This window comes from Ambystoma mexicanum, chromosome 5q (genome assembly GCF_040938575.1).
Source record: "Ambystoma mexicanum isolate Mex_15411 chromosome 5q, UKY_AmexF1_1, whole genome shotgun sequence".
NCBI classification, from domain to species: domain Eukaryota; kingdom Metazoa; phylum Chordata; class Amphibia; order Caudata; family Ambystomatidae; genus Ambystoma; species Ambystoma mexicanum.
This window is the reverse complement of record NC_090933.1, coordinates 1341495094-1341515121: the sequence shown is the minus strand read 5'-3', so window position 1 is coordinate 1341515121 and position 20028 is coordinate 1341495094. Positions and strand designations below refer to the sequence as shown.

Below are 20028 nucleotides of genomic sequence, written 5' to 3'. Positions count from 1 at the left end.
TGTGGTGAAGTGGTTGAGAGAGGATACTTCCATAGACGCAATACTCTTTCAACCATCGCTCCAGCAATATTACTTACGAGAACTCCTGTGGATAAATGCAACCCAGGCCAAAGCCCTCTCCAACATGGTTCAGCTGGGCCAAGCATTGTGGAAAAGTGTGTGGAAAGCACAGGATATGAGGGACCCCTGCTTGAGGCAAATCCCCCTGGCGGGACTGGTAGACACCCGTATCGCAAGCCTGGCAACGTTCAGAACACAACGGGAAGACAAAGGAGCGGCCCAAATAGGTGATCTGTGGTAAGACGGACATTGGGTGGAATTCCAGTCCCTGGTAGAGAAGCAGGACATACACAAGGGCCAATTCATACTGTACAATAGCATGGTCCAAGCAATACGGAGAAGGTGGGGGACCAAACCAGAAAAGGAGGACATAGGAGGGGCGCTTGACGCATGGTATGACGCTTCAGAGGGAAGACACACTGTGTTCAGGCTCTATGAACAAATGCTGGGTACCATCAACACAATGGTACTAAACACGCGAGTGAAATGGGAGGAGGAGCTGCAGCAACCCTTTGAGGATGAAGAATGGAGCAGGGCCCTCCAGTACACGAAAAAAGTTTCCAGGAACGCAAGGTTCAGGCAGATGCAGCTTTACATTGTGCATAGAGCATATCTAACGCCCAAAAGAATGTCGAACATGGCGGACAGACAAACCTGGAGCTGCCCACGCTGCTAGGAAGAACAAGCAGACATAGTACATATGTTCTAGTCGTGCCCAAGAGTAATGGTCTTCTGGAGCACGATAAAGGAAAGGGCGGAGAAGGCAGGAATTCACATGCAAGCCTGGTCGCCGGCATCTTACATACTGGGCTTGTTCCCGAGGGGAGACAAGCAGAGGACGCACTTGGCAAAGATGAAAGATCTGATGACAATACTGGCGAAGCGCCGCATTGCACTGGCATGGAACACAAGCGCAGGAACCTCGATAGAGGGCTGGTGGGCGGACCTGCAAATGTGGGCAGTAGCAGAAACAGCAGTCTGGACTAGGGCTGCGCAAAGGGGAGAAGGTAACAGCGGGGCCAGAATAGTGGCTTGGAAAACTCTTGTACAAGACCTGTTCGGAAACAACAACAGAGACAGCATGAGCGACTCAAGCGGCCCAGAGGAAGAGGAGAGCTGACCCGCAACACACAGGTCAGCGTGAGAACATTACGATCAAGAAGGAGGAGGCCTAACCGTGATCCGGGCAGATAACGAACAATATGGAGTCAATCTCAAAGTGCCAGAGCAAATGTGCTGTGCGTTGTCGTTAAACCTGTTTTTGTGTTTGTTTGGTGTTCAAATGAAAATAAAAAAAAGTTAAGTCATTTATATCATACTGACTCTGGATCCCTCTCCGCCAAGTATAGGATTCACTTTATTATTCCCAGGGTCTTTATCCCCCTGGTTTCCAATCTTCTATGTGGATGCGGGTCCCAGATGCGCAAAGGTGGTTTGGCGTCTTCCCTTGCCAACCTGAGTGATTGTCAACAAAAGGTCTCTTTTACAGGGCCCCAGACCATCTTGACTTTAGACCTTGGTATCTGATATGGGTGCAGGTCCCAGAGTCGCACAACTGTGTTACTCCCCCTTGGTGCACTCTACTGCCAAGTGTTTTTTTAATGTTCTATCAAGTCCCTAGCCTCTTCTTCTCTTTCTTAAATTCACTCGCAAACTTCCCTGGACCTCCAACAACTTCTGGTAAACCTGTGTATCAGTTCTCTTCTTCCTGAAGAGTACCAGCATTTACCCAGTCTCTGTTGCTCGCTAAGGCTCTGGCAGCTACCTGGAGAGCGGCGGGATTTGCAGCGCTTCGAGCTGTGTCTCTCTTCTCCCAGCTGTGTGTCCTGCCTTGCCAGTGGTTCACCGGAGCCTGGTAGCCTCCATGTAAGTACCGGCACCAACCCTCTTGGTCCCTCCAACTTGGACCTTTGTTGAGCATTCCTCTGCCTCGCCCCGTAGCTTCCCTCTGTCACTCCGGTGCAGACAACCTGCTGTGCCTCCTAAAGAACAAGTTACTTACCAACTGGCAACGTTCTTTCCATTGGATGTTCCGCCAATGTATTCCACTTCTTTGACATGCAATGTCCACAGCTGTGTACTTCGGAAACTCTTTCGGCAGACGGCGTCCTGCATCAATGGCATCGGGTCAATGTCCCTCGAAGGCCTTCGTCGAGGGTGATGTCACCGGATTTAATAAATCGAACGCACAGCACCCGTAGCCTCAGTTTATGTTTTTTCCTCCATAACGTGTGACATGCACATATCAAATGCCTGCTTGACTGCACAGCCTTGCGGAAACGTAAGCTGCAATCGCATAGGAAATTCTCCAGACGGGCAGGCTGGGAGGGCGATGTGGAATACGTTGGAGGAACATCCGATCAAAAGAACGTTACCAGTTGGTAAATAACTTGTTCTTCGAATGTATTGTGTCCTCCAACGTATTCCACATCTTTGGCAGAATCCCAAAGCAGTACCAGAAAATGGAGGGAAAAGAACTTTGAGTACCCAATCAGATGGCTGAATAAAGAACCGCCTTACCAAAGGCCATGTCTTGATCATGGATCGTATCCAGTGAATAACGTTTAACAAAGGTGTGGATAGAAGCCCATGTGGCTGCATCACAAATATTCCTAATAGGAACTCCCCGTTGTAGGGCTGTGGAAGTAGCCACTCCCCTAGTGGAATGAGCTCGCAACCCTTGAGGAGGGTCCTTACCCACCAATCGGTAACACTCTGTAATGGTGAGGATAATCCACCTGGACAAGGTCTGTTTGGTAACAGCCTGGCCCAATCGGTGTCCAGCATATCCTACAAAGAGTTGATTGTCCACTCTGACCCTGGACATCCTAGCAATATAAAAGCTCAGAGCTCTCCTAAGGTCCAACCTATGGAGTCGCTCCTCTTCCTTACCACTTTCTGGCTCAAATGAAATTCAGACACTACCTTAGGTAGAAAGGAAGGACGTACCCTCAGTACAACCCTATCCTTGTGGCACACAGTAAAGCTTGGCTTAGATGAAAGTGCCTGCAATTCACTCACTCTGCGAACGGAAGTAACCGCAACCAAGAACACTGTCTTGAAAGACAATCTCAAAGGACAAGAGTGCAAAGGCCCAAACGGAGCACCCATCAGGAATTTCAAAACCAAATTCAGATCCCAAACCGGCACCTGGAAAGGGAACGGCGGGAACACATTAGTGAGCCCTTTAAGAAATTGAGAAATAAAAAGGAATCTTAAAGTAAGAAAATTCTTCAGATGAGCGCTTGAAGATGGACAGCGCCGCCAGGTAACCCTTAATGGTACCCACTTGCAGGCCCCTGTGGGCCAAAGAAAGCCAAGAAAGACAAAACCACGGGAATGGAACACTGAAAAGGATCAACATTTTGTCCTCTGAACCAGTTACAAAAGGTACGGCAACAGTACAGGGATTTTGTTGCTGGCCTCCTGGCTGAAAGCAACACCTCCATCACGTCATCCGGGAGGTCCCAATCCTTATACCTCAACCTTTCAGATACCAAGCGTGAAGGTTGAGTCCTGACCTCTGGATGGAGAGCCTGCGCCTCACGCGCGCGCGAGCAGATCCTCTTGGCAGGGAAGAGGGCAGATGGACATTTCTACAAGGTCCGGGTACCACGCTCTCCTGGCCCAATCCGGAGCAATGAGGAGCATGTGGGATCTGAACCTCCTTAAAACTTGAGGAATGGAGAGGGCGCTAGAGAGCCATCCAAGATGGTGGCTCACTAGAGTGCTCCGTACGGTGCCCAAATAAATCCTGAAATAACAGTGCCACTACAAGCTTTCCCATTCGTGGAACCAGCAGTAGAAGCAACTTTCCGTCCCGGAGAAACTAAGTGAGGCTAGCGGCGATCGAGGGACGGGCTTTCGGCTCCTTCACCCGGCACAGGCGCAGCACGGCGCAGCCCAGCAATTCAGCGGCTGAGGGGGTGAAGGGAACCCAGTGATAACAGCCCCTGAGGTCACGTTGTGTGCCTGGTTTGTGCCTCACTTTGGGGGCTGGGCCGTGCTGGTGTGGAGCGGTCTGTGTGCAGGGGCCGCAGGGTGCTAGTGGCGGAGGCAGTTTGGAGCCCGCCCTGCGGTGTCCGGCTGGTCACTGCGTGGTCTTCCGTACGCCCCGCGGAGCGGCGGCCCCGGAGCTCGGAGTACCCCGACGCTGACTGACGGCGGACCTAGTGACAGCGTGGATCCGCGGGCGGAGACGGGCGGCGCCAACCCGTTAGGAGAGAGCTGAGACACCCCCGCCTGGCAGGCCTCGGGGCGGCTGGCCCCTGGTCTCTTGCCTGGTGCCCCCTAGCCTGGAGCAGCAAATCTACAGTGGAAGGAACCCAGCGAGTCCCAGGTGAGCTGGGACTGGGGTGGTCCCCCAGCGGAGCCCTGTCCCCTGGAGCCACAGAGATCACCCCCAAGGATAACTGCAGCGGCCTGCACCCCTCCCCTCCCTTTCTGCTAAGGGTGGCGGCCGCCACCTCCAGCCCAGAACAGCAGCGGGTGAGGCGTCCCGGCCTCCTGGGAGCCGTTCCATCTGGTTCCGCGGCTAGTAGTTTTCGGCAGCCTCCTGGGCCCACCTATCCGGCTCCGAGGGCGGAGGCGGCCCCCTAACCACCCCAGAGACGTACCCCGTCCAGTAGGCATCTCCAGAGACAGATCTGCACACCCCTGGGGGCCCTGGGCTACTTTTTCATTGAGTTTCAGGAGTCCTCACTATGGTGGCACACTTCATGACCTGAGGCGAACCTACCTCCTTACCTGGGAACAACTCCTCAACATTAACGTTGCAACCTCCTTCATGGGTCTTGAACTGACCCCGCTTCCACAACAAGCGACATTGCTTTGACTTCAAGTACAGAACGCAGAGGGGACGGTGGGTTTGGGGCCTTACTGAGGGTCCAGGGACCCATCGGAAGAGACTTCTACCCGGAGCTTTGCGGCATCCGCACCCCACAACTTCAGTGCTTTCATTGCGGAACGGACACAGGGTAACGACAGGTGGTGGGCCACCAGCGGAGTCGGAGCCCGTGCCGTAGCTGCTGCCCGCCGGTCGGGGTAGTGGCCCACAGCGAGTACCCTTGGCCTCACTAGCCCCCGCCCCCCCCCCCCCCCCCCCCCCCCCCCCCCCCGAGTCCATCTCTGGCGCCTCCATTTCCTGTCGGCCGCTAGAGTAGGTGGGCAAAACGTAATGGGCAAAACCAATAAAAGTCAACGAAAGCTGCCCTTTGAAGTCGGGACCACTCCCAAACCACCAAAACAAATGCAGGCAACGGTGGCTCAGTTCTCCGCCACGGACCTTGAAGAGGACCTTATGTCTCCCCCACCAATTGACATTCGCGAAATCCTTCGAGCTTAAAGCTGGCATCTGTAATCTAGATGTCAAAATGGATGCACTTTCGTCCAAAGTCGACCTATTGGAGCATAGATTAGACAAGCACGGCATCGTCTTGACTCTATCAAACAAAGGGTATCAGATCTAGATGATAACACCTCTGGTCTGATCACCAGAGTCACGTTGCTAGAGCGGCAGGTGAAGAAAGCGGTCGCGAAAAACGAAGACCTTGAAGGATGCGCCCACCGAAGTAACATTCGACTGGTGGGGGTAAAGGAGCAGCAGGCTCCAGCAAAAATGGAGGATTTTGTCGAACAACTGTGTAAAGATCTCTTTGGAGCAACCGAGTTGTCTTCGTTCTTTGTGGTGGAGAGGGCACACCAGATCCCGACTAATCGCCCGGTCCCTGGCGCCCCATCATTGCAAAGTTTCTCAATTTCCGTGACCAGGACGCCATCCTCAGGCTAGCACGGGAGAAATGCAACCTACAATACGAGGGCAATAAGATCAAGTTCTTTCCCGATTTCTCACCCTCAGTCCAGACGCCGAGGAGAGCTTTCCCCAGGATAAAACGCTGCCTACAAGAGGGACACATCCACTATTCGAAGTTGTTTCCAGCGAAACTGCAAATCCTCCATGGTGGCAAAACACACTTCACCTCCCCCGAAGACGCCAGCGTTTTCCTAGATGAGATTGGCTGCCAGCTTCTGCAAAACAAGCCAAGCCAGCGTCGGAGGGAGCGCGGTAGAGCAGACCCCCCCGTGAGGTGATTCGGGGAGGACGCTGCGCTTCTATCTCCGTGCAACAGAGGGAGGTATAGCTGGGCACTACGGAAACATTTATCATTGGGCACTGTTCTTGGGAGGCACTAGTGCCCCAGGCTCAGAAATGTTCACTATCTGGGTAACTTGGGGGGGGGGGGGGGGGGGTTTATTACAGGTGTGTTGGGGGTTACCAGTCGGGGGGGGCGTAAGAGTTCTGAAGTTTAGAAGTTGCACCTACGGTGGACCAGACCGTGCCACCCGGCCTTTACCCAAGTCCGATGGTCCGCAGCGCTCACGCACGCGGTCACAAGTCAGCGCAAATCATCGTCCCCGCAAGAGTTCGCTCCACCGCCTCACCATAGCGGACTATTCAACATAATCACGTGGAACATCAGAGGGGCCAGTAACCCAACCAAGTCGCGGAGGATCTCCCTTTTTAAAAAACAGCACAAAGTGGACATTGCCCTCATCCAGGAGACCCAACTGACCCGGACCACCGAAAATCGCTGGGCCCCTATCAGGGGCTGCCACCGGTATTACGCATCTTACTCTTCATATGCCAGGGGGGGGTCGCGATTTTGATCAGTAAGAATATAAACTTCAAACTAGTTCAAGTGGCCCGAGACGCAGAAGGCAGGAACCTGCTAGTGAATGGGATCCTGGCGGGAGTACACTTGGTCCTAGTGAACTCCTACGGCCCAAATGCGGACAACGCCGACTCCTTTGACTGGGTAATGCAACATCTCGCAGACATCTCCAGCGCCACAGTGATCTGGGGAGGTGATCTTAACACGGTTTTAGACCCCGATTGTGACAGATCACGCACAGACTCCAAGTCAAATATGAGAGCAAGTTCTCAAGTCCGTGAAATTTGCGACACCTATAACTTGACAGACATATGGAGGCATTCCCATCCATCATCCTGTGAATTTACATTCCACTCATGGGTACATGGGACCAGCTTGCGCCTTGATTACCTCCTAGTGTCCAGGAATAGTGCATTACACTGGGGCGAGTGTGCAATCTGACCACGTACCATCTCGGATCACTCCCCAGTCCTGTTGATCCCCACCCCGGCAAAACAGCAAGTTCGAAGCCACTCATGGAGGTTAAAATCGGAGGCACTCCAGGACGCAGTGTTTGCGCAAGAACTTCAAGAGGAGATCAAACTGTTTCTTGACTTAAACCAAGACACCGTCCCCGCCTTCAGAACTCTTGAGAGGCTTTGAAGTGCATCACGAGAGGGGTCTGCATCGCAAAAGAATGCGGGGTGTTAAAAACACGCAGCGACCTCGGCAAAAGTGAGTCCTGCCTAAAGGACCTGGAAAACTCCTACAAAGCCACCGGTGACCAAGCCACACTAGGCCTTATCAAAGCTGAATTAGACCAAATCAGGTCTACTGCAGAACGAGAGGCCCGTTACCTTGCGAGAAACCACCGGATACGTCACTACGGCGAGGGACAAAAACCAGGTGCCTTCTAGCAAGGATGCTAGCAGCAGATAAGAGGCCTTCTGCCATTGAGTGCATACGAGATCGGTGGGGAAAGCAGGTGTACTCTGAGGAAGAGATCATGGCAACCTTCCGTGATTACTACCAAGAACTGTACAGCTCCAAATCCTCTAATTCCCCTGACGCCCTTCGCCAGTACCTCAATGATATTGAACTCTATTGGCTATCTGATGAAATGAGAACACAACTTGGCAAGCAGATTACAGTGGAGGAGGTTCTAGGAGTCATAAAAGAACTGCCAGGATTCAAGGCACCTGGCCCGGATGGCCTAACTGATGAAGTCACGGTCCATGTTGGCTCCTCTGCTGGTGGCAATGTTCGAGGAAGCAGTGGAGGCCATTCGCCTACCCCCGACACTGAGGGAAACAAACCTGATCCTATTGCATAAGATTGACAAACCCCCTGACAAGTGTAGCTCGTATCGACCCATATCACTGCTCAACTTAGACAATAAAATCATTGCCAAGATTTTGACCAACAGGCTTCTTCCCCCTAATGCCCGGACTGGTACTGGCCGACCAGGCAGGGTTTGTGCCAGGTAGAAGCACCAGATTTGGCATCTGTCAGATGTTCGGCATTACAGAAGCGTTAGACCCAGCCACTCAAGCCATCACCGTTCTTCTGGATGCTGAAAAGCGTTTGATTCTGTTGAATGGCCGTATCCATTTGCTGTACTACGCAAAATGGGCTTGGTGTTGCGCTTTCTCAGACTAGTCTTGCTGCTATACAACCAGCCCCAGACGGTTATTTCGACAGGATCCTCGAAATCCACCCCCATTGAACTGAAACGAGGCACCAGACAGGGTTGCCCCTTGTCGGCACTGTTGTTCGCTTTGGCCATGGAGCCACTGGCGGCTAATCTGAGATCCAAATTCATGGATAAAGGTCCATCTGTAGGCCTGCATAAACTGATCCTGTCCCTTTATGCCGACGACGTGGCCCTCTTTCTCAGCGACCCGTCCGATAATCTCAACCCAGTGATGAGAGAAGTTCTTAAATTTGGGACATTCTCAGGGCTAAAAATTAATAACAGCAAATAAATAATCTTCCCCTTGACGTCAGGCACAGAGACATTCACCGACGGTTTCAATTTTCGGTGGGAACAGTCCGGGTTTCGGTACCTTGGCATTATGCTGCCCCGGAACCAGGACAAAGTCTTCCGCGACAACTATGGCAGAACCATGGCCCTACTCACTGAGAAGGACTTGCGCTGGAAACATCTCCCCCTGACACTTTGGGGAAGGGACTCAATTGTCAAAATGATTCTTCTCCCCAAACTATTGTACCTCTTTACAAATGTACCATTACTGCTACTACAAAGGTTCTTTCGTCAATTAAAGAGTCTCATCTTGGACTTAATCTGGGCAGGTAAACCCGCCAGAGTTGCATACGACATCCTAACCCAACCCACAATAAAAGGTGGCCTTTTTCTTACTGACATGAAATGCTATTACTGGCCCGCGCAAGCGCAGTTTTTGAGCCATTGGTACGCGACCCAATCTGTTCGCCCACATGTTCAAATTGAAAGAGCTCTGGCCACCCCTTACCTCCTGCGAGCAGCAATCTTGGGTGAATTAACTGTTCCAACAAACACCCTAAACGTGGTATTGACCACGTACGAGGTATGGAAGAAAATAGCACGCAAGTATAACATCGCGGATAGGTACTCACCTCTCCTCCCAGCGAAATGTATACCCGGAATCCCACTTACAACAGAGAATGTGTACCTCCTACTTATTGCCAAGTTACATATTGTTACAATTGACGACTGGTTTGCCGATGACACCTTTCTATCCCTGCAACAAGTAAAAGAACGTGGCACGAGAACGAGATCCTGACCACGACTTCGGCGATTGTGGGAGAACAGATCCCGAGGTGCCCCTTAGTAACTATGCTGTGTTGTACACGTAATCTACCTTCCGCAATAAGGAAACTCACAAACCTATTGCTGGTGTTGGCTTGTCGCCGAGTCGCAATGTCATGGGGCAGAGGACCACCACCATCATGGACACAATGGCTTCAAGACGTGACTTAGTGCCATGATGTTGAAACAGACTTTATTAAAACCCTGCTACTCCACGCCCGTCCTCCAGATATCTGGGGTCCATATGTAAACTACTTGCTAACCTAGAAAGACTAGAGGTGGAGGACCCGATTTAGACCAGTGACTATATTAGCAGGGTCGGTCCCCGAAGGCCCCTTAACTTTGAACCTAAAGCGTCTAGGGGCACAGTTAAAGACAGTTGCGATGTACTGGGGTACGAGGAGGGGAGGCGGGTTAAATTTGTATGGTGTAACTTCTTTTACTTCAGTTAACATAGTCACCTGTTGATGGAAAAGAATCAAAAATAAAGTTTAACCAAAAAAAAATATTTGAGGAAAGACGGGGACTAAAGAAACGCGTACAGCAGTGGGAATGACCAATCCACTACGAATGCGTCTCCTAAGGCTCCTCTCAGAGGAAATTCCCTTGAGCAGAATCTCTCGCAATTACGGTTGGCACTGGTGGCGAAGAGATCCACTTGTGGGGTTCCCCAAAGGGCGAAGATCTCCAGAAGGATTTCCTGAGCCAACTCCCACTCGTGAGAGATCGTGCTTTCCCTGCTCAGAGCATCCGCCGCCCCATTGTCCTCTGCAGCCAGATGAGCTGCCGAGAGTGACATTTCCTGCTGGATTGCCCAGAACCAGAGCTGCATTGCCTCTCTGCACAACAGGAGTGACCCTACCCCCCCCTTTTTTGTTGAGGTAATGCATGGCCACTGTGTTATCCTTATGATCAGGACACTCTTCCCCACACAGACGGCAACAAAAGCCTTCAGGGCCAGCCTGATGGCCCTCAGCTCTAACAGGTTGATGTGGAGTTTGGACTCGACGGAGACCAACGACGCTGTCGGTCAAGACTGCGGCATGAGCTCCCCAGCCCATGAGGGAAGCGTCCGTCACTACAGTCACCTCCGGCCACGGTTACCAAAGCGGCTCCCCCTTGTTTGTTTGTTTGTTTTACTTATAATGCGCACCAGACCCGAGGGTTACCGGGCGCAGCAGAAAAAGACAGTGCGAGGCTTAAGATACAATGTTACAGAGGTGTACGATATATACATGGATGTACAATTATATACAGGTTACATACAGGCATGATATACATTGCTCCAAAGGTTCAAATACCAACTGATTTACATATATACAGGTGCTAGTTGGTATCCGACACTCTTCAGAGGAACAAGGGTGACAACTAGTTAATATCTAGGATTTCTACTTAGGAGTTATTGTAGTGGATATCTGCTGGTAAACTAGATGTCAGCAATTTTCAGGAACTTTATATATTCTAATCTGAATTTTCGAAAGGGCTGCTCCACTCGTAAAGTACAGGGTAAGGAGTTCCAGAGTTGGGCTGCTCGGACCTGGAAGCTGCCTCCCCCAGCCTTCATCAGGTTCCCTTCTTTGGCCCACCACAGAAGATCCTAGAAGACCGAGATTGGAATCTGAACGGGATCCGACATCTTTCCTGAGAACTGTGACCACTGCATCTTGAGGACCCATTGCAGGGATCTCATCCACAGCCTGGCCTCTGGCACCAGAAAAATGCAGGATTCCATGAGGCCGAGCAACCTTAAGAATTCAAATGCTGGGAGACTCTGGGCATGTGGAAACTTGTCCATCATCTGCACAATGTGATGAGCCCTTACCTTGGGAGACGAGCACTTCCTCAAGGACGTGTGTAACACAGTCCAAAGTACTGGAGCTGTTGGGAAGGTGTCAGATGTGACTTCTTGAAATTCAGGGAGAAGCCCAGCCTGTGGAGAGTGCGGCAGGTGAGACCGAGATGATCCAACGCCTGCTCAGGAGAGAGCGCCCAGATCAGTCAGTCGTCCAGGTAGGGGTAACATGAATCCCCCCACGTCTGAGGTACGCTGCCACCACCACCATTAGCGTGGTGAAGACCCTCAGAGCGGAGGTCAATCCGAACGGCAGGACCCGAAACTGAAAGTGCGAGTCACCAGCCGCAAACCTCAACTACTTTCAGTGCGCGGGATGGATCGGCACATGAAAGTGAGTAATCCTTGAGGTCCAGAGACACCAACCAATCCTGAAGTTGAAGGGCCTGGAGGACTTGAGAAAGAGTGACCATCTTGAACTTGTCCTTCCTGAGAAGCTTGTTCAACCAACGCAAATCCAAAATGGATCTCAATCTCCAGTCTTTCTTTGGAATCATAAAATATGGGGAATACCATCCCTTGTTCCTCTCTGCTACAGGCACCAGTTCTATAGCGCCTTTTTCTAGCAGGGTCAGGATTTCCTGCACAAGGAGTGGATCTGGAATATTCGAAGAGAGATTCCACGTGGATTGTAGTGAGGCCGCTGTAAGAAGGGAAGGCAGTAGCCATGGGCTATTGTAACCAGAACCCACGCATCCGAAGTAATAGCTCGCCATTCTTCGAGATGTTGAGATAGTCTGCCCCCAACCGGCAAACCAAGGGACATGGCCTCATGACTGTCTTGGAGCGGCTGCGGCAGCGCCTGAAGGCAAAGAGGCAGCTGCCTGAGCGGCTTTGGCACCTCCATTTCCTTGACCACCACAGCAGCTTTTGAGGTCTGCAACCTCTCGAGGCTCTTGTCAGCCTTGCTGCTAAACAAATGCGCACCATCAAAGGCATTTTCAAAAGACGGGCTTGCACATCCGGGGCAAAACCCGGCAACCACGTAAATCTGCATATAACGGTGCTAGCAGCCATGGACTGGCTAACTCCGTCAGCCGTGTCAAAACCCGGGATTCACACATGGCATCCTTGCCATCTTGCAAGAGAGCAAGGAACCATTCCCTTTCTTCCACCTCGCGAATATGCTCAGCCACAATTCCAATTCGAGTGTATGAAAATCTTCCCAAGGCACAAGTGGAGTTGGCCGATTTCAGCTCCATACTCCCCGCAGAAAACACCTTACTTGCCCAACCATTGAAGCATTTGTCGTCCCTATCCGGAGGGATGGTAGGGTACGCCGCCTGCCTCGAGATGGCCGTAGCCGCCTGACCCACCAAACTCTCGGGAGTGGGGTGAGATGAAAGGTAACCAGGGTCACTACCGGAAGGGATATATTTTTTTGTTAATGATTTGTTAACTGCCGGAAGAGAGTCTGGAGTCTGCCAAGCAGCCGCCACCCTTTTCTGCAAGGTCAAATGAAAAAGGTAATACCGGGTCAAAGGACGGACCTTGATCCAAAATATCAGTCAAGTCATCCTGAACAAAAGCCCCAGGAGGAGTGGACCAACCAAGAAATTCCGTGACCCTAGCCATCAGTCTCCTGTAGGATGACTCAGCATGAGCCCCAGGCTCAGGCCTGCCAAATTCCACCTCAGGGAAGTGTCTAAGCCACTGGCATCATGAAGAGATTGCCTTAACTCTTTCAATTGACTATACCCTGAAAAGACAGGAGCCTCATCAGGCTCAACAGGGTCAAACTCTAAATCTGACCTCTCCTCCTCCTCCTCCTCCTCCTCATAGATGAAATCCAGAGGGAGGTAAAAGTCCTGTCTCGGGACAGCCGAGGGTCTGGAGTCCTTAAGAGGCCTTACAGACTTGGAAGTAGCCTTCCTTGGAGGATCCACCGTACCAGGGACCTCCAACGGCAATTCTCGGCCAAAAGGCCCCGAAGGCGTCGAGGGCGCCGATGACTTAGATGTCGACAATGGTGCCGACGGCTGGTACAAAGGCAAAGCTTCGACATCCGTATCCGATGGACAGGGCCCCGACGCCAGGCCTTGAGCCCTCGCTGGGGACGAGGACTGAGACCTGGAAGCACGTCTCTTGCGACCATCCAGAGCCTTGTCCGAACTGGACCTCGAAGGCTCCCGATGAGGATAGCACCGAGGACCAGAGTCTGAAGGCGCACGAGCCACGGATCAAGATTGTTGCTTGCCGGCTTCAGCAGAAGGCGCGGACGGAACTGTGCCCTGCGATTGGAAAATTCCCAACATCTACTCCCTGAAGGCAGCCCATTCCTCCGCAGTCAAGGACTTGTTGGACAACCCACTTTCCTCGCGGCTCCATCCTCCTAGCTTTCCCTTACGTTCCTGCAAGGCCTTAGCAGTCAGCGACTGGCATTTGGAACAGTTATTGGTGTCGTGACTCTCGCCCAAGCACCACAAACAAACGTGATGCGGGTCGGTAAACGACATCTTAGACTTGCAGTCCCGGCAAGTCTTGAAGCCAGACCGCGGAGTCGGAGGGGTCGAAGACATATTCATGAGGAATACACGAGGCGTGCCAAGTCTCCGAAGCAAACACGTTTGCGGAAAAAATGGAACTGAGGCTACGGGTGCGGTGCATCCTATTTATAACATCCGGTAACGTCACCCTCAACGGAGGCCTTCGAGGGGCATCGGCTCGACGCAGGATGCCCTCTGCCGAAAAAAGCCCCGAAGTACACAGCTGTGGACATTACATGTCAAAGATGTGGAATACGTTGGAGGACACAATCCATTCGAAAGACCTGTTCTCCCAAGACCCATTCTCAAGAGGTCATCTCCCTCAGGCACGTCAGCGTAGTTCCTTTGGAACTCATGCGTTGGTCAGCTGCTTCCATCCCGGCAATTGACATCTCGAAATAAACTAGAACTCTCACTTTGTTTCCTCTTAGTGATCCTCTTATCCCAGTACTAGTTTTTGCCTCTGAAGCAAGATACTTAGCAATCTTGGATATTTCAGGATGGTCAAGAGTATCAAGGTGTTAAAACTTACAACAGAGTACATTAGTTCCACCCTACAAAGGGGCAGGGAAAAACGGTTTTGGAGAAGGGGTTGGGGGTTATCGAGCGGGAGGAAAAAACGTGTTCCCCGAGACTGATCGTACCCAATTCCATAGGGGGGGTTCGGATGCCATGTGATCCTCCCTCGGTCCTCCACCCGCAGAGGGATTATTGTACTGTGGACGCACTGCCCTGGCCCCATGGGAAAAGTCTCCACCTAGGGAAGAAGGGACAACATCCTCAGATTTGTCACAGTAGCCATCACTCAATTTCAAGTTTACCCTACCCAGCAAAGCTTGTTAAGAAGGCAGTGTTATCGGCTACACCTGTCCAAGGAGACACTGCCTTTGCAGGCCAGTTTTCCTCCCCACAAGGGCCCCAGAATCTTCCCTGAGAAATACTCCTTCATAGTTACCGCCACTCGTACCGGCAGCAGTCGCTTGGGGATTTGGCACATTTACCACAGAAGTAATAAAATGGTTCTATCAATGATACTTTATACATCTATACGATACAATGAGTTGAGCGTTGTTGTACGTAAAGAATAAATATTGATTTTGTTATACCCATCTCCAAGTATTTTCACTTCTAAGCAAACAAGCCTGCACCCGCATCGCCTTTTCATCTTTAATTCATTAGAGACATATATTTGGTTATTTACCCAATGTATTGCTAATGGAGCCACCCCCATCCTTTGTGTTTATGTACTTCATAGGCCTTGTAGCTCTAAGCAACCTTTAAAGTGATAGTTGTTCTGAAATTAAAGCCATACAAGTGTGCCCAAAAATGTACCACCACTATAATGTACGATAGAAGGTTGTGAGGCGCAAGGGTGCCCTACCTGCTTAGGAACAATGGGCTATGAATCATATGTGAACTAACATGGGCACTACTGAATATTTCATAAATCCTTAAACATATATACATTATTTGGAGGATCACTTCCCAAATTGTTTTTATATTTAGTGCAAATACATATGAATAATTTGAATGAAATGGGGAGTTTCTCTCAAGTGGTCACAAAAGTATGGAGTTCTCCTTTGATGAATGGGAGCGATATGAAAGCTGTGTGTATGACTCATCACCCTTGTTTGTTTAATGTGGTAGCTATTGTGTTGCTTTATTTTCAAATTCAGTTAACTCTGCCCCTGTCATATGAAATGTAATGTTATTTGACTAAAACTAGTAGAAATGTAATAAATTATCGCAATGCGGTCGAGTTATGGTGTGCAGACTTGATTGATTTGTTATATATAGCTTTCATAATCTGTGAAATATCCAGTAGGAGCCCGGTTTGTTCACATATCTACTATACAGTTAAATATTCCCTGTTCTAATGCTTAGTGTATGACCCTCAATCGATTACACACTCTTATAATTGAAACATGCACTGAAAGAAACCGTTGCATGTGAAACGTCAGCAGTAGGGCGAAGAGTTGCTAATCTCTGCACTCAGTGATAACTTACCCTCAGAGTTTTCAAAGGTTAGGACTGCCGTCTTCCCCTGCCGCCGGTGAGACCGTATAGGACCCCCAAAAGAGCGACGTCGACTCTCAAAATACAGCAGTAGCAAGTCTGTGCCAATCAAATCGGTGATTCCATCCACCATCACCGTATCCATGTCCCGGTCAGCCTCCTCCGCCATGCTCCGATGCTCACCTATGTCGATGTGAGAAAGAACAGGCATGTATCAATTGCTCGTAGGCACAGTGCTTCCAAGCTCCCCCAAAGCAAGGGTAGGGAGGAGAGGACACATGATGGACCCCGCCCCAAAATACTTTTATTCAACAATGTTTCAAATAAGAATGCTGTGTTCTGTGATCTCCAATCACTTAATCGACTGTTCGTATTTTTTTTTAACTTGGATTGTTTTTCAGATGTCTCTTTCCCAAATAAAACAGCTCACATAGCTTCTAGATTTGAGGTCCACTTTGTTTTCATAGTTTTTAAATGTGTCCACGATTTCGCATCTACTTATCTTTCTACTGTCATCTCTTCTCAGGGGCTGTTTTATGTATAATGTCCTCCTCCCCCGATGGCCCTTACTGTTTCTGATCTTTCCAAGTGTTAGCACCTACACCTTGGCATGCTATGCCATTGGATTTAGGATTATGTACTGTGCAAACACTGTAAGAATCATGTTCAAAAGAACACATAATTCAAGTGCGCATGTCCATCCACTGACTTACTTTGATTTCCTATCTGGTTTGTTGTTGCATATTAGTTACCATAGTTTTTCATGTGCATTTGACAGTCATTACTGCTCTTCTGCATGGCTTTGGATAACAGCACTATTTTAAAAATAAAAAAGGACATCATTGCACACCCAGCCCTTCTCAAAATAAGAAGCAGAAGCAAATAAAATAAACAGTGAAACAATCCGCCCTCAATTTTACAGGGTATTTGGCATCAAAGAACTTGACTATTTGAAAGAAAACAGAAAAAAGCATCAAAGATGTACGCAGGGTACAAAGCCCCATTTGCCAAAGATGGCACACAAATCACACTTGAGGTTCAAGGAAGGTCTGAGGGTTTTTATTGAGGGCTGTGAGGGTGTCCGCTGCAACACCCCGCTCACTATACTGTGTGGTACAGTGAGCAGGGTGTTGCAGTGGACACAATCGCAGCACACCCGGAAAAAAATAAGAATAGAAAAAGGACCCTGCTGCGTCGGTCCGGATCACGGATTTGAAAGGGAACTGGCACAGCAGGGACTCAGCGTGAAGAAAAAGGTAAGTAGGGTATGTTCATGTTGGGGGTGTGGGTCGTGGGTGTGGGTATGTAGGGGTTGTATACGTGTGTTCGCATGGGAAATGTGCAAACCTTTGGTGGTTCGCACATTTCTCATTGTAACTTTCCGGCCGCTGGAAAATCAGCCGCGGTCAGATCACGTAGATCCATACTAACCGCTTCACATACAGGCCTTAACACTCACATAAGCACGCACACTGCAGTATCCTGGAACCTACTAAACCCATACCTTACCTTCTGAAAGAACGGCCTGCACACTACACTGCTTCCTCTTTCCTCCGGCTGGTCTCTTGACAAGCCTCCTTCTCCTCCTCTGAAATCATCCAGATAACCCACCTCTTCCCGTTCCCCGTCTCCTCCTTTATACCACGTTCCCTCCTAACCCCCACCAACTCCCTCTCTTCCTGCCATTGGCCAGCTTTCCCCAGCCAATCCACTTTCCTCATTTCTCTCCCAGAGTGTGTATGTGCAGGAAAAAGCACTACAATGGCACTAAGTCCTGCACACTTTCCCTGTTGCAGAGCTAACATGGTTGGCCAGGACAGGTCTGCTAGTTCAGTGTCCCAGTCTGTGTTGGGGTTTCCCATGGCAGTCGTTGTCCCCAGTAAGTCCCTGTTGTGAGTCTGGCCCCTCTCAGGGGCCTGGTGGTGTAGCACTGAACACAAGTCTCTGGTCGAGTACTCGCCTGGGTAACGAAGAGAGCCGTTTATTGGCACATACTAGCGTGGGTCATGCAACACCATGCTCTTTCACAGGCTCTCCCCGCTGTCACCCCATGACTTTGGATTCACGGTCTCCTGGAGGGATGCACGCGGGTGTCTCAGCCTCTGTGGCTCTTGTTGCGGATATGGGGTAAGGGTTGTGATTCAGCGCTTTGTTGATCGCCTATTCACAAGCGCTAAAAAAATATATAAAAAGAGTGGTGAGCATTATAGGGTAGAGGCATGGTTTTAGGGAAAGGATTACTGCATAGACTATTTCCATTAATGAACATCTGCGAAAAACACTGTGCATTTTCCCTTTACTGACGCCTGTAACCACCACCCCACCCCCATGACAAATTAACATGCCTGCCCCATCACCGAAGCAACTCAAAAGGGCACCACCATCAGACAACCTGGGATACGGTCTTTTCAGCCGAACAGGTTCAATATCCTGTGATGAATCCATGGAATTTGTCCCCTTTCCCCAAGGGGAAGCCACCCCCTTTGGGACTAGGGAGGTAAACCCGCCATGCCCACTGCTCAAGGATGATCCCACTAGGGGTGATCCCCCCCCCCCCAATTTGAGGACCGGCAATCTCGAGAGGGAGAGGACACAAGCCTGCAGAGTGTCCATGTCCCCTGCCGAGACGAGGAGTCTACAAGCCCTGCCCCAGACGGTCTTCAGCAGCAGGTAACACCCGAGCAGCAATCAAACCAGGCCATAACTAACCGCTGAAGAAAATCCGCCAGAAGGCTGCAGGTAGAGAGTTTCTGCTCTGTAAGATACCTAGGAATCTTGGATATTTCTGGATGGTCAAGTGAATCAAGGTGGTAAAACTTACAACAGAGTACATTAGTTCTCCCTATAAAGGGGCGAGGAAGGACTTGGTGTTGGAGAAGGGGTTGTGGTTATCGAGGCGGGTAAAAAAAAACACACATTGCCCGAGAATAATCATACCCAATTCCATATGGGAGAGTTCCGATGCCATGTGATCCTCCCTTGGTCCTCCACCCGCAGAGGGATTATTGTACTGTGGATGCACTGCCCTGGCCCGATGGGAAAGGTCTGCCCCCTAGGGAAGAAAGGATAACATCCTCAGATTCGTCACACTAGCTATCATTGGATTTCAAGTTTACCCTACCCAGCAAAGCTCGTTAAGAAGGCAGTGTTATCGGCTACACCTGTCCAAGGAGACACTACCTTTGCAGGCCAGTTTTCCTCCCCACAAGGGCCACAGAATCTTCCCTGAGAAATACTCCTTCATAGTTACCGCCACTCGTACCAGCAGCAGTCGCTTGGGGATTTGGCAGATTTACCACAGGCAGTAATAAAATGGTTCTATCGATGATACTTTATACATCTATACGATACAATGAGTTGAGCGTTGTTGTACGTAAAGAATAAATATTGATTTTGTTATACCCATCTCCAAGTATTTTCACTTCTAAGCAAACAAGCCTGCACCCGCATCGCCTTTTCATCTTTAATTCATTAGAGACATATATTTGGTTATTTACCCAATGTATTGCTAATGGAGCCACCCCCATCCTTTGTGTTTATGTACTTCATAGGCCTTGTAGCTCTAAGCAACCTTTAAAGTGATAGTTGTTCTGAAATTAAAGCCATACAAGTGTGCCCAAAAATGTACCACCACTGTAATGTATGAGAGAAGGTTGTGAGGCGCAAGTGTTCCTTTCCTGCTTAGGAACAATGGGCTATGAATTATGTGTGAACAAACATGGGCCCTACTGAATATTTAATAAATCCTTAAACATGTATACATTATTTGGAGGATCACTTCCCAAATTGTTTTTACATTTATTGCAATTACATATGAATAATTTGAATGACATGGGGAGTTTCTCTCAAGTGGTCACAAAAGACTGGAGTTCTCCTTTAATGAATGGGAGTGATATGGGGAACCGCTGGAAGAAGCCGGAATAGAGAAGCTGGGTCAACCGACAAATGCTGACCCAGAGGACCACCTAAGAACCGGACGGAGGTCAGGAAAGTCAAACCAACCCCAAAGCGGGATACGAGCAACGGGCTCCAAGGCACACAGGTGTAAAAACCAGGAGGCAGTGAGGTGGAGAAATACACATGAGGTTCCCTGGAGGGTAGCCTAAGAAGGAGGCCTGGTCTGGGCTTATGAACCAGGAGGCTCCAAAAGAGGAA

General features: G+C 50.0%; 1 protein-coding gene across 3 annotated transcripts in view; it reads right to left on the bottom strand.

The window, feature by feature from the left end:
• Positions 1 to 20028, bottom strand: part of PARP10 (poly(ADP-ribose) polymerase family member 10) — a 453575-nt gene that overhangs the window by 417469 nt on the left and 16078 nt on the right. For 2 of the 3 annotated variants that reach the window (XM_069621970.1, XM_069621969.1), the window contains exon 2: positions 15865 to 16056. In XM_069621970.1, coding sequence (XP_069478071.1) covers positions 15865 to 16056 — 192 coding nt within the window. Of the gene's footprint in view, positions 1 to 15864; positions 16057 to 18810; positions 18922 to 20028 lie in introns of those variants that run through there. The other variant, XM_069621968.1, reaches the window with a different exon arrangement.